Raw genomic sequence first — 14568 nt, forward strand, 5'->3', positions numbered from 1 at the left:
GGTTCAGGCAATTCTCCTGCCTCAGCCTCCTGAGTAGCTGGGATTACAGGCACGCGCCACCATGCCCAGCTAATTTTTTGTATTTTTAGTAGAGACGGGGTTTCACTGTGTTGACCAGGATGGTCTCGATCTCTTGACCTGGTGATCCACCCGCCTCGGCCTCCCAAAGTGCTGGGATTACAGGCTTGAGCCACCGCGCCCGGCTACTCAGCCATTTTCATAGCAGAGTACGTTGTTTTGGTCTTTTAATATTGTCCATGCAGAATCAAGTTCTATGAAAGGCATTAAACAACCTTCCTTTTTATAAAGAAGGAAGTGAAGGTGGCAAAAGCCAGGCCTATGGGTTTTTTTTTCCTCATCAGAACTCAAACTGCCTTTTGTCTTTGGAACATTAGTTAAAAATGATTGTGCATCTTTGTAGAAAAACTTTCCAAATTTAAAATACAGTGGTTATTTGTCAATTGAGGGCTTTTCTGTACACTAAACTTCAACCTGGAGTAAGATTAAATCTTAAATGAAAATTCTCATCCAGGTATTCTGTTCTCAGGTCAAAAGTGGGCAGTGGTGGCACAGATCTTGGTGATAATTCTGTGAATATGATTTGTCCCTTAAGCCACACTGCTTGAATAAGGCCTGGTTGCTCTTTTTGTTTGTTTTTGAGACAGTGACGCTCTGTTGCTCAGGCTGGAGTGCAGTGGCATGATCGCAGATCACTGAAACCTCTGCCTTCCGGATTTAAGCAATTCCCTGCCTTAGCCTCCTAAATTGCTGGGATTACAGGTGCCCACCACCATGCCCAGCTAAGTTTTGTATTTTTAGTAGAGACAGGGTTTCACCATGTTGACCAGGCTGGCCTCGAACTCCTGATCTCGTGATCTACCCGCCTCAGCCTCCCAAAGTGCTGAGAGTACAGGCGTGAGCCACCACACCTAGCCTTTCCCACCTCTCAATAGAATATTTTGTCTCTATCATCATGTGTTTATTTTCTAACATCTCTGTATGTTCTTTGAATGTCGTTTGTTTTTTTTTGTTTTGTTTTTTTTTAAAGAGCATCCTATTTCACATCTTTCATCTTTTGTTTTTGTGGTCAAGTTTTCTTCTCCCTATATAGTTTTACTTGTTCCAGATTGCTTTCTGCTTGTTTAGCTGTCTGTCTTCCATGTTAAAGGCTTTCTTCAGATTATAATACTTGATTATTTGCTCATGATCAAGATTAAGAGAATACAAAGCTGACTGGAAGCTCTGAAGGCATGGTGAGGCTTATCTGCTGAGGCATCACAAGAGGGTGGCCGGGTGTGTAGTTTGTGGGGTAACCCACGTATTAGTGTATCTGCAACTTTTTGCTTTGTAACTCATGAGATTCTCAGGGGAAAATCTTCTAAACTCCTGCCTAAAGAGTATGTCTACACACTGAAATTTCTGTGTGGAACCCAGTGAGGGAAGACTGAGTGGCACTCCTGCTTTGTCAGCCTGTTTGCTACAGGGTGCCCATAGCTTCAGATGTGCTTTTGACTGGCTTGGTTTCTCCTCGTCCGAAGACAAGGACAGTTACTGAGAGGCGTACAGTGAAGAGGACTATCGGGGAATCTAACTTCTCAGATACTTTCACCCTGTTTCTCCTTGTTTGGGCCACCCCACTTTACCTTAACATCTGAGCAGGTAGCATAAATGAGGTTTTCAGCTTTTCTCACTGCTGGTTAGGGATTTGGTTTTCTTAGGTCATTTAAGTCAGTTACCGTTGATTTTTATTTTTTATTTTTTTTTTTATTCTAAAATTATGTTGTTCCTTTTCCTGTCTTCCGTATCTATCCTGTGGGATCTTGAGGGTTTAGGGGTTTTCTTTTGTTTTTAATACCTTTAGTATTTTAGTTGAGTTTTGGAAGGGAACAAAATTAGATATGTGATCAATCTGCCATTTTAAATTAGAAGTTCCTTTGGAAGCTTCAAGAGACTTATCCAAATGTTAAGACATTCTTACGAAGCTCCTACTCTGTGCAAGACAGTCTTATACTTTCCATTTCCATCCCGTGCGTGCACTGTGCTTACTAAAGTCATAGTATATGCATAATTAATACAAATGGTGATTTAAGCAAACATTTGAGACAGTTGTACAGACATTAATATGGAAATTATGTTGGCTAATAAATACTTCTATTTGAACAAATCCCCTTAAAGAGTGGCATTAAATATAGTTATATGGGGAAGTATGTACTGAATCCCACCCAGTGATGCCAGAAATGGAACTGATTCTCATTATTCCTGTTGTCATGTTCTAGAAAGTCACCAAGAACACTGAATTAGCAAATACTGACCCATTGCTCCTTGGGGAAATATAGGGTTAGATTCGGGTCAGCCTCTGGTCACAACATTTGCATCAAACAAGCAATATACGACCTTGTTTTATTTGTGGTTTTGTTTAAAGATACTTTATTTAATACATGTTGTTGATTCATTAACATTAAACTAATGACCAAAAGCACAATAACTTATGACTGAATTATTTAACATGCAATTTTGCTATAAGGTACATCATAGCCTTTTTGAAGTTAGGAGCTAGTCATAGACAGCACTTCAGCACTCTGTGGGCCATTTTAAGCAGTGGAATTACCAACAAAAAGCACAAAACTGCAAGAAACATGGCAGTAAAAAAAAAACAACTATAAAGGACCTTACGCTTGTTTACAGTGTGAAAGCTGAAACAAGAAGACAAAGCAAGGCCTGCATGGTTGCTCACACCTGTAATCCCAGCACTTTGGGAGGGTGAGGTGGGCGGATCACCTGAGGTCAGGAGTTCAAGGCCAGGCTGGCCAACAGTGGGAAGCCCCGTCTCTACTGAAAATAGGAAAACGAGCTGGCGTGGGAGGCTGAGGCAGCAGAATCACTTGAACCCGGGAGGCGGAGGTTGCAGTGAGCCGAGTTCACACCACTGTACTCCAGCCTGGGTTACAGAGCAAGACTCTTGTCTCAGAAAAAAAAAAAAAAAAAAGAAGAAGGCAAAGCATGGCAGTGTTCAACCTCAGCTGGGAATGTGTAAGTCAGGTGACTCAAATTGTTGACCACTTTGTCCATGTGCGTGAATGACTGCGGAAGTGCCCTGAGCAAATATTGATTTGTTGGTTACATTTTAGTGAGTAGTTGAATTCACAAAAACAGAATCTTACAATAATGAGGATGAATTATATATTTTATCCCCAGCACCCCTGGCCCTACAGGGAAAAGCCATTTATAATCCCCTTAGAAGAAACAGTGCAGATTTTGTGTGCATTTATGCAAGCAATATAAAAGCTGCTATTCTCCAGAGTTTTGGGTAGCCAGTAGAATCGATAATAGCCAGTAATGGTTAGCAATTTACACACATTACTTCATTGACTTTTACAACCTTGCAAAGTGGGTGTTATTTGTATGTAAAAGAAGGGAACATGTTTGAATGATTTGAGCAACTTAATCATGCTCCTACAGTAGATGGAGGAGTAGGGATTTGTCTGCCACCTAAAATCTTAACCATTACTCTGTATTGAATCAACTCCAAAGGAAACCTTATTCCTTTTACTAGGTAACTCAAGTTGTTTTGTGGGTAATGATCCTATGCTACAATCACAGGGATGTGAGTGTTACCCAATTTATTTTTTTAAATGTCATTCTCACTTTAAAAACAAATTGTCCCAATCATCATTTTCATGATCATTTTAATATTTGTTTACTTGGAATTCTGATTCACTAATATAGTTAAAATACGAAAGATAGTATATTACAATCAAAGAATTTTAGAACTGGAAATGTCTTTTAAAAATTATGTAATAAAAGCTGGGTGCAGTGGCTCAAATCTGTAATCCCAGCGCTTTGGGAGGCTGAGGTGGGTGGATCACGAGGTCGGGGGTTCGAGACTAGCCTGACCAACATGGTGAAGCCCCGTCTCTACTTAAAAATATAAAAATTAGCCAGGCGTGGTGGCATGTACCTGTAATCCCAGCTACTTGGGAGGCTAAGGCAGGAGAATCACTTGAACCTGGGAGGCGGAGGTTGTGGTAAGCTAAGAGTGCGTCGTTGCACTCCAGCTTGGGCGACAGAGCGAGACATTCTCTCCCTCTCTCTCTCTCTCTCTCTCTCTCTCACACACACACACACACACACAAATAAATATATATATATAATTTTATATTCTTTTATATATATATATATATAATATATATAAATGTATTTACTTTATATATGAGAAAGTGAAGTTCCTGGAAGTTAACTCACCCAGGTCACACATTTAAGTAGTAAGACCAGTGTCTAACGATCCAGTATCAGTTGAATTCTTTTTCTCTAAGTTTTACGTAGCTCCTAGTGTTTTAACCAAATTTTGTGAAGCAGTGGTACCCAAAGTTAAACCCCAATTTGTTGTTGTTCTATCATGCACACTACTTTTTAAGTTTGACCTTCTGGAATGAACCACTGATAAGAGACAAAATTGCAGGAGACCAAGGGGAGACAACAGCTGTTTACAGAGGAGCCGTGGGGAAGTAGAGAGAGCCTGCCCAGGAGAGCACTCCGTGACCCTTCAAAATGCAGGCCCAGTGTTTTCAGAGCTCTAATTTTTCATAGGAAGCTGGAAAACCAGATAGTATGAAATATTGTCAACTGTGTCACTTTAAAACCACAGTGCAAGACAAAAACCAAAAATCAGTATGGGCCAGTTTTAGGCTCCCAGATTGAATCCTCTCCTTTAGAGGATTCACCTTGTACTGCAGCTTTCATTCTTCCGCACCATTAATGACTGTGGGAAGGTATCCCCGCCAGTTTCTAGTGACAACTTAAGTGAATTCTTTTGGGTTAAACTTATAAGTCAATAAACCATTAAGTGACTAGGTTCAGTATGGCTGTTTACTTCATGAAATAATTTGTTTACGTGTGTTTTGGCCACGTATTGCCTACAACCTGAAGATCATCTGTGTATTACAAGTTAGAATTCATTAGTATTTTGAAGTTAAATGTAGAATTTTGCAGTCTCATATGGTAGCAGACTTGCCATCCTTATCTCATGCACGCCAGGCTCTGGCATAGCCTTATCACTGCGGAAAACATGTATTTTATCTTGTTTTACCGCAATAGATGTACACAGCATCTGCAACCAAAAAGTGTTACTCATTCTCTTAGGCTTACCTTAGTTCTTCCCAAGAAACTAATGGGAGTCATGGTTATAAAAGCATTAAGTGTTGTAAAACTAGAACATTATGAATCTAAAGTGCAGCTGTAGGTTGTTGATGAAAACTTCTTTCCATTAGTATTAAAAAGTAATCGATGACAATAAGTAACTAGAGAATTTGGTGGCATTTATCCATACATACAGAAAAATGAATTATAAATATACAAATAATTAAAATATGCAAATTAGAAATTCACAAACTCAGCGAATTTTCATAAACTGCACATGCCTGGGTAACCAGCACACACATTAAGAAATGAAACACCCATACTGCTATTGATGGGTATTTGGCTTTCTGTTTGGGAACAATTACATTTAGTGCTGCCATGAGTAAGCTTGGAACACATGTCCACTGGTTGTATATCTAGGAATGGAGTAGCTGGGTCATAGGGGGTGTTTTCTTCTTCCTCTTCCTCTTCCTCTTCTTCCTCCTCCTCCTCCTCTTCTTCCTTTTCCTCTTCCTCTTCTTCCTCTTCCTCCTCTTCCCCTTCCCCTTCTTCTTCTTCTTCTTCTTCTTCTTGTTCTTGTTGTTGTTGTTGTTGTTGTTCTTCTTCTTTCTTCTTCTTTCTTCTTCTTCCTCCTCCTCCTTCTCCGCCGCCGCCGCCGCCGCCTCCTCCTCCTCCTCCTCCTCCTCCCCCTCCTCCTCCTTTCTTCTTTCTTCTTCTTCAACAGGGTCTCACACTGTCACCCCGGCTGGAGTACAGTGGCGTGATCACAGCTCACTGCAGTCTTGACTTTGCAGAATTGGGCAATCCTGTTGCCTCAGCCTCTTGAATACTTAGGATGACAGGGTCACCACTACCATGCCCAGCTAATTTTGTTGTTGTTGTTGCTGTTGTTGTTACTATTTGTAGAGACGGGGTCTCCCTATATTGCCCAGGCTGATCTTGAACTCCTGGGCTCAAGCAATCCTCCCACCTCAGCCTCCCAGAGTGCTGGGATTATAGGTGTGAGCCACTGTGTACAGCCTCCATATGTGTACCTTTATACTGCCAGTTTTCTAATGTATTTGAATCAATTCAAACTATACTAGCAACACATGAGTTCTAGTTGTTCCACATACTTGATCTTGGCTTTTTCATTTTAGTCATTTGTTTTGTTTCGTTTTGAGACAAAGTCTCACTCTGTTGCCAGACGGGAGTGCAGATGGCAAGATCTTGGCTCACTGCAACGTCCACTTCCTGGGTTCAAGCAATTCTCCTGCCTCAGCCTCCTGAGTAGCTGGGACTACAGACATGTGCCACCACATTCAGCTAATTTTTATACTTTTATTAGAGACGGGGTTGCATCATGTTGGCCAAGCAGTCTGGAACTCCTGAAGTCATGTGATCTGCCCATCTCTGCCTCCCAAAGTGCTGGAATTACAGGCATGAGTCACCATGCCTGGCCTCATTTTAGTCATTCTAATGGCTATCTCATCCTGGTTTGAATTTACATTTCCTGATGAGTATTGAGATTGCACACCTTTTCATTTGCTTATTGGCTGCTTGGCTTATTCTCTTGTAAAGTACATAAACAAGTATTTGGCACTGACATGGTAAACTTTTTCCTTAAACTGAGTTTTAAAAATAAATAGCGTGCATTTATAAACATTCTTATTCAAAGAGCAAGAAAGTTTGCCCTGTGAACTCTATTGCAGTAAGTAACTTTTGAGAAGTCTGCTGATACATCTATAAACCAAGATGACTTTGGCCACCATGATTGCCTTTCATATAAATTTATAAACAGGAAGAAACCTTGAATGTTCTTTTCAGGCCACTAAAGCTACCAGCATTGGTAAGAAAAAAGAAAATAGAATTAGTAATAAATACAAGCGTTGTTTTTTAGCCTTGGGAATAGCTTTTTGTCTGTTTGGTTTTATGAATTGTTTTATGAATTCTGATTAGTAACAGAATAAGCTGTTAATTAGTAAAATATTACTAATGTAAAGAGTTAATTTAGGAAAAAAATGTAGTATAAATTGCCCTTTTAAAAAATGCTTATTTTCACAGTTGTTAGGATTTTTTTTTTCTGCGACAGAGGAATGCATGTATATCTAAGAGTGGAATAGCTGGGTCATAGGGTGTTCTTTTCTTCTTTTTTGGTCAGAATTTCCAGAGTTACAGAAATTCAAAGTTTATCATATTCTCACCTCCCAGAGACAATTAAGTTTGATTTGTATTAATCCAGGTTTTCTTCTATAAATTTACTAACATGCGTCACAAATGATAATATACTCTACATACTGTTTTGCCATTTGCCTTCTAACAATAATTGTTGTTACTAAATTTTTAAGTTTATTTTCTGTGATAATTGGTTACTCAATTATTGACTGTAAGAATGCCTTATTAAATAGATAAAAATGTAATTTTATGTCAATTTTATTAACCTTCTAAGTCCTTAAAATGGTTAATTTTCTGGCAAGGTTCAGTATAAATATTTTAATTTACTTAACACAGTGTTTCCCAGTACACAGAAAAATTGCAACTGAGCAGGGGGGCGGGGGGGGAGGTGTAAGTGAAAAGGGTGAAAGTGGCTTGGATTTCCACAATTCTTTTTATATTTGTGGCATTTGAATTATGATAATTCAGCTACAATTGGTAAATCTACTCTAAGTTCATTAGAACGTCTCTGGATTGTGCCTACACTTTGTAATATGATGGCAGCTTCTCCTCATCTCAGGTGGCCGGGTGGCAGTCAGGTTAAGAATGTGCTCCTCAGAACACCTGCAGATCTGATTGGTCACCCAAGGATTATGCTTGTGTCTAGTTCATTATTCTGTTTTATTGGGAATGTCACTGAGTTTTTACTAAAAGCATGAATCCTAGTCTCTGATTGGAAATCTCCGTGTGGATTTTTTTAAGCAGTGAGGCTAATTTAAAAGTATAACCATTGGTCTATTTAAAGAGCAATATTATACAAATAAAGTAAAATCTGAGGTATTCTGCTTTCTGGAGTAGTATAATGTCTAATGTGCAAACAGAATCTTTATTTTCCCTTAACCTGGTGGCAGCTTGTCAGGCAAATCATTATATTCTAAGGTCTGTAATCTCAACAGATCTCGTCTTATATTGAAATAAGAATAACTGAGCTGCGTTTTCTCTACCCAAGTTGAATAAACTATACAATACTGGTGTTGCTAGATATTAAAGAAGATGCATTCTTTTAATACCTTCATTGTAATTATGTTGGTGAAATCAGTCTGTTTCTAGGTTTGGGAATTAATCCTCTTGAGTTTCTTATACTAAAAACCAGTACTTTGCCAGCTGAAGATCACCTTCCACTTTTATAAAGCATTTCACCAAATATCCTTTTCTATTCCAGCGAGACCAGGCAGAAGTTTCTCCATGGAGTATAGGCAATTTTCAGGAACGGAAAATAGACATTCTTCTCTGGAGGATTTTCTCTGACCAAAGTGGCATCACAGAATAGATATCCTTAATGAGAACTGGCAAATAGGAAAACACTGGACATAGATGTTATCATGCAAAGGAGTGTGCTGTGGTGTGTTGTTTGCCACCCTTAATGTGAAGTACTAGTTTTAATAGCTAATCAAATAATGGTAGGATAAATTATGTTATGCTAGGGGGAAAAAAAAGCGATTCAAAAGAACCTAACCATCAGATTTGTTTTGGAAACACTGGTAACCAAAGGAGCATAAATGTTAATGTCTCAGTCTTCTCTCCTTCATCAGTAGTGTGGGCAATCCAAATAAAATGACCCTGTTTTTCAGATGTTTCCACTAATTGTTTGGGAAAACAAAATTGTTTCCCATTTGTTCTTCTGGGAACAAAAAATGGAGCTGTCTTTCTTCAAACTGTGTAAATGGTCAAATTGCGTTTTTGTTTTTTAAACAGCCTTGTTTCCTGAGCTGAGAACTCATTACCAGACTTACCCTGCAGTATGTTTTGTCTGCTAAATTAAAGCAAATCAAAACAAAACAACAACAAAAAGCCTGCTATAACCTGCGTTTAGGTTTTTAGCAGTAAGGAACTACCTGTGACAGATGCTTAGCCATTGTCATGTGAACAACTTTGTTGTAATAAACATAAACAGGAGTTGCAGTGGGGGAACCATGGGAACTGATTGATCAGACTTTAAGGAGAGTCATTTACCATAAGCACCAGGACTATTTAGGGAGTGTCTGCTCAGGATGTTGAAAAGCTTTAAGTGTGTGATGGCTGTGAACGTTCAGAGGGTGCTGCTGCGACTCCCCAGTACCTGATGCCAGGTTTTATAGCAGCTTACATTTTAGTTACAGTGGCTTTCCCTTGATGTCTCTCTTGTTACCTATTTTCTTAAATAATTTTTTTCTTTTAAGGGAATCATCATATAGGAGTGGGGAAAAACAGACTTCAATGTTGAAACAAAGTTTTGTGAAGGAGATTTAATGCCTTGCTTAGGAATATGAGTGGTTATAATTAATTCAGTGTTCAATAGGGTCTTGAGCAGTGCTGCCAAGGATAAAAATGACTTTTGCATGTATTTTATGGAATGTGTGTAATTAGCCTTATCTTCTACTTGTGTTCATAACCCATGTGAATAAACTCCAGTACTACTTGTAGAACTTTATTACTTGACATCTGACTTTGCAATTGCAGTTTTCTCTGTGCTTTTGAATTGAGGAATGTTTTAAGCAGAATCCCTGGAAGTCAGAGAGAAAAAAAGTTAAACATAAGCCTAATCAAAATCCCAAGATGATTTGGAAGATGGTTTGTTTTGTTTTCAGGGCAAGGTTTTTTTGTTCTTTCAGCTCTCTGAAGTGAGACTGATGATCTTAGGGTGTCAATATTCATCGTTCTTGTTTCCTTGACTGTGGGAAATTTATTAATCAGGTTGAGTAAAATATGAATTCTGCCCTGAGGGCTTTCCTACATAGTGGAAAAGCTGTGATTTATAAAGACACGGTGTAATGAACTAAAGTGATAATGAAAAGCCTTGGGCAGACTTGCTGTGTAATTTATTTTAGGCAATTTACACAGGTTAGTGTGTTTAATTATTTTTGTTCTTGTCAGAATTGTCCTTTCTAATAGTAGGATCCCTCAAATTGCACTTGCTGCTGGTGAAAGTAGGCTCCAATTTTTTCTTAAAGTCCAAACCATTCCTTTAAAGGTTAACAGATGTTTACTCTCCACTTAAGTCAGTGAAAGGTGATATTTAAGTATAGTCTTAACTAGTTACTTTCCTCTTTGCCTTTAAACACTGCATTAAGTGCAAGTATATATGCATCCCTGTGGGGTTTTGACCAAAGCACACACCCATACCCCTTCCTGCCTCCCTGGAACTGGTTCAAGATTTGGAAAGAAGAGTTTGCTTGTGGGTGTTTCCCTTGTCTTATCTCTGAGTGAGCATATGCCAGGGTTGAATTTATTTTGACCCTTTCATTTTAAATTTGGAACCGAAGTAAGAGTTTAAAGTGCAACAGGAGAAGAGAGTCTGCTGAACTTTAGACATGAGGGATCCAGGGAGGAAGGTGCGTAAATACAACCTGAAGCTTTCTCTAGAGGCTTTCTCATACAAGTGACTGTTTTTACACATGTACATTATTGTAAACTAATAACTACTACTCAAAGGAATATTTAAAGCTATATGAAAATGTATGGGGCACTTATATCATGTTTATGTGCCTAATTTTAGTAGCTGTGCCTCTGGTATTTCACACTTTTTACATTAATAGCAGAATAAGTAAATTCTGAATTTTTATTTGAAAGCCTTTTAGGAAAGCTTAGGCTGGGTATCTGCAAGGCGAAAAATATCATGTGTGATTGATCTTCAAGGGAATGATGAAAAAGTATATAGGTATTTTCTATAGCATCAAATAAAGAGACCTATAAATGGTTATTAGGTAAAGGTTACCCAGGTCCTCCTCAGAGTACAGAATCGGTTGTTTCTTTACTGATTATTATTTATGTTTGTTCGTTAATTTTAAGTACAGTTGCTTGCATTTATAGTAGGCTGAACTGATTTTTTTTGTGACTGATCTTTTCCAGAGCCTGGCCCAACTAGAGAATCTGTGCAAACAGCTGTACGAAACCACAGATACAACCACTCGACTCCAGGCAGAGAAAGCCTTGGTTGAATTTACCAACAGCCCTGATTGCCTGAGCAAGTGCCAGCTACTCCTCGAAAGAGGAAGTGTGCGTAAGATCTGAAAATCCTAAAGGATAACGGGCACTTAGGAAACTTTATTCTGGTTCTCTGTGTAGGGATGGCTTGGGATAGCTTCTGTTCCCTTATTTTTCTAGCTGTCCCTGACTTATTTTCACTTTTAAAAAGCACCATAGCTGTCAGGTTGGCAAAATGGCCATACACACAGCCTCATCAAGAAAATCTCTTTGAACATGTATTTCTGTTCTGTAATTTTTCATCCTAAATTTCCAGAACTTGTTTTCTGCTTTTACATTTAAGTGCCACATCCTATCCTTTCCAGAATAAGATAGTTGTAGATAAATGACCATTTTAATCCTAAGTCCTGGTACAAGATCCTCAGTCTTCTCTGTGTTTTACATCCTCTCTGCCATGGCTACTGTTTATTGCCTTACAAGTCCAGGAAAAGTGACCTTGACAGTGAAATTACAGGAGACTGTAGGATTTTAAATGGGATTAGAACCTCCTCCAGCTTAAAAATGGCATTGCAGTGATCACAACAATGTTTCTAATGAGGTTTAATTTGATAAAAATCACTGTCTTTGGCAACATGGCCACAGTCCTACGAAAAGGCATCCTGAGAGGCAGATCCCAGCCAGACTTCAGCAGCAAGCACTGGGCTTCATTCAACAAAGTGGCAACGTGAAATACAGTCCTCATATTTTTCCTGATGCTCAAACAGCTTCCCAGTCGTGCTTACCTATATTATCCTCTTTCATATATGAAAGGGAAAATACCAAGAAAAGGCATATATATTAGCCCTCATTCTTGTATGTGTGGAAAAGGTGAAAATAGAAAAGATCATGCCATGTGGTATTCTGAACAACAGTAATCCCTAAAGAACTGGTTAATCAAAATTTGCTTTCCAAAAAGTAGCCTTAATACTGCAACAAAATGTAAAAAAAAAAAAAGTTAAATAGTAGAGAGGATACAATTCTAGGTGACTTTATTTTTTATTTGTTATTAATATTGTTTATACAATAAATAGAACAAATTATAATTGGTTGAAATTATCACTTAGAGGCAGAGGGATGTGAATTTTCCCTCAAATATCTGAATGATACAAAGTCATGGTCAGAGATTGTGTGGTAGTCTAAGTTTTATGCGTATAGTGTTTCATATATTTCTCTTAAATCACTTGGTGTTTGGATTGATGCACTTGTATTTGTCCTGGTGGGAGATGCCCAGCTTGCTTTGCCAGCTGACTCCTGCTGGAGTGACAGTATAGTCTTTCTCACCACTAATCTTAAATGTTTATACCTGGTGGTATTATGTAATATTACCATAAAGGATAGCCCGAAGGACTACCATCTTTTTATTTTATTTATTTATTTTTATTTAAAACAGGGTTTCACCATGTTGGTCAGGCTGGTCTTGAACTCCTGACCTCAGGTGATCTGCCCACCTTGGCCTCCAAAGTGCTTGGATTATAGGTGTGAGCCATCACGCCTGGCCAGGACTACCATCTTCAGGACTTTGTGTTTCATAGAAAATTGTCCTTGACCCTTGATTAAAATATTTTAATGGTCTGAGCCTGTCCCTGTTTTATGGCATTATAGTATAATACAGCCACATGGAGGAATTCTTCCATGCCTCTTTATGCATTGTGATCGAGTGGAATGCTTTGATTCTACATAAGTTTCAGACTTGTTAAAGCGACATTTGAGAATGTGATAAACCTATTCCATTGCTTAATATTTCTTTTTTTCCCTAATATCATGCCATGAAATATTTTGAGGTGATATTGAAATATCATTATACAGATACTAAGGGGAGATTTCTTGGTTTAAATGAGGGGAGAGATTTTTTTTTTCCTATCTCTTTCTGAAAAGATGCCCTTTAATGTCTGTCCCTCAGAGTGAAGCAGATATTTGTATTAGATTCAGATTGATCATGCCGTTCACCTTGCCTGTTGTTCATTGTTGAAGTCAGCTAAATAAATGTATGCCGTGTTGTTCATTTTTCCTCAGAGTGATAGACCCTCTAAAAATCCAGAGGATCAAGTATGCCAAAACTGATTGCCTTTTCTTGAATCTGAGCACAAATCTCCAAGTAAAAAACCTTGTGACTGGCTTGCCGAATACAATTTTAAGTCCTTTTTCCCTCTCTTTTCACAGTCCTCTTACTCCCAGTTACTGGCAGCTACATGCCTTACCAAGCTTGTATCACGCACAAACAACCCCCTACCATTGGAACAGCGAATAGATATCCGTAAGTGGAGAATTTTCTGTTCTGTCTTGAAGAAAATAGTTTGTTTAGTGATGCACTAGTAATAGTCAAGTGTATGTGTTTGTTCAATGACATGCTGAGATTGCTAACCATACAGAATGTCTAGAATCCAATTTGTTTCCAGAATTTTGAGCTTATGAAAGTGAAGGGCCCAACACAATTAATTCTAGATAAAGCTCTTTACTGCCACTAATAAGTAAGAAAAACATTGTTAACAATTTTGACTTCTGTGTAGACCACATTATTTAGTTACCCAGGGATAGAGTCAAGGCCACTATACTGCAAATTCTTCATGTGACAAAATAAAATTCTGAATTAGAACACTTACTAATCTTAAATTTGAGGTCTCAGTAGCAGAAATAATTAATACAGTTTGTGTTGAATAGTCTGCATTTATAGCTTCCTGGCCATTTAGCATGTCTAAAGATACATGCCCTTCTCTGGCAGAGCTTTCTGTTACATGGATTGTTTTTTGTTTGTGTTTTTTTTAATAGGGAATTATGTGCTCAATTACCTTGCCACTCGGCCAAAGTTGGCTACTTTCGTGACACAAGCACTTATTCAGTTATATGCCAGAATCACAAAACTGGGCTGGTTTGACTGTCAGAAGGATGACTATGTCTTCAGAAATGCAATCACAGACGTCACAAGGTTTTTACAGGTACAGTGTATATATTTGATGTAATGGGAATGGGAGAACCAGCATGTGTGTACACACACACACACACACATACACACACACACACACACACACACACACTTACATGCTTATCTACTTTTAAAACATGATACAAATGGAATTATTTGATATATTCTCTTCTGCATGTTTTTACCCTTAATATGTCTTGGCAGTATTTGCGTGTTGGCAAAAACAACCCGTGTCTCATCCTTTCAAATTCCTCTATATTTTCTTTCTTTCTTTCTTTATCTCTCTCCCTCTCTCCCCCCCTCCCCCCTTCTTCCTCCCTCCCTCCCTCCCTCTCACTCCCCCCTCTCTTCTTTCTTTTCTTTCTTTCTTTTCTTCT

At 38.5% G+C, this 14568-nt stretch overlaps 1 protein-coding gene across 3 annotated transcripts in view; it reads left to right on the forward strand.

Moving 5' to 3' along the window:
* The window catches only part of XPO7 (exportin 7), an 85391-nt gene that overhangs the window by 37701 nt on the left and 33122 nt on the right, over positions 1-14568 (forward strand). The window contains exons 1-4 of one of the 3 annotated variants that reach the window (XM_017539713.2): positions 10508-10640; positions 11158-11304; positions 13432-13525; positions 14038-14204. In XM_017539713.2, coding sequence (XP_017395202.1) covers positions 10620-10640; positions 11158-11304; positions 13432-13525; positions 14038-14204 — 429 coding nt within the window. In that variant the 5' untranslated portion in view covers positions 10508-10619. Of the gene's footprint in view, positions 1-10507; positions 10641-11157; positions 11305-13431; positions 13526-14037; positions 14205-14568 lie in introns of those variants that run through there. The other 2 variants (XM_017539714.2, XM_017539715.2) reach the window with 2 other exon arrangements.

The sequence above is a fragment of the Cebus imitator genome, unplaced genomic scaffold (assembly GCF_001604975.1).
Source record: "Cebus imitator isolate Cc_AM_T3 unplaced genomic scaffold, Cebus_imitator-1.0 Scaffold120, whole genome shotgun sequence".
In the NCBI taxonomy this organism is placed as follows: Eukaryota; Metazoa; Chordata; class Mammalia; order Primates; family Cebidae; genus Cebus; species Cebus imitator.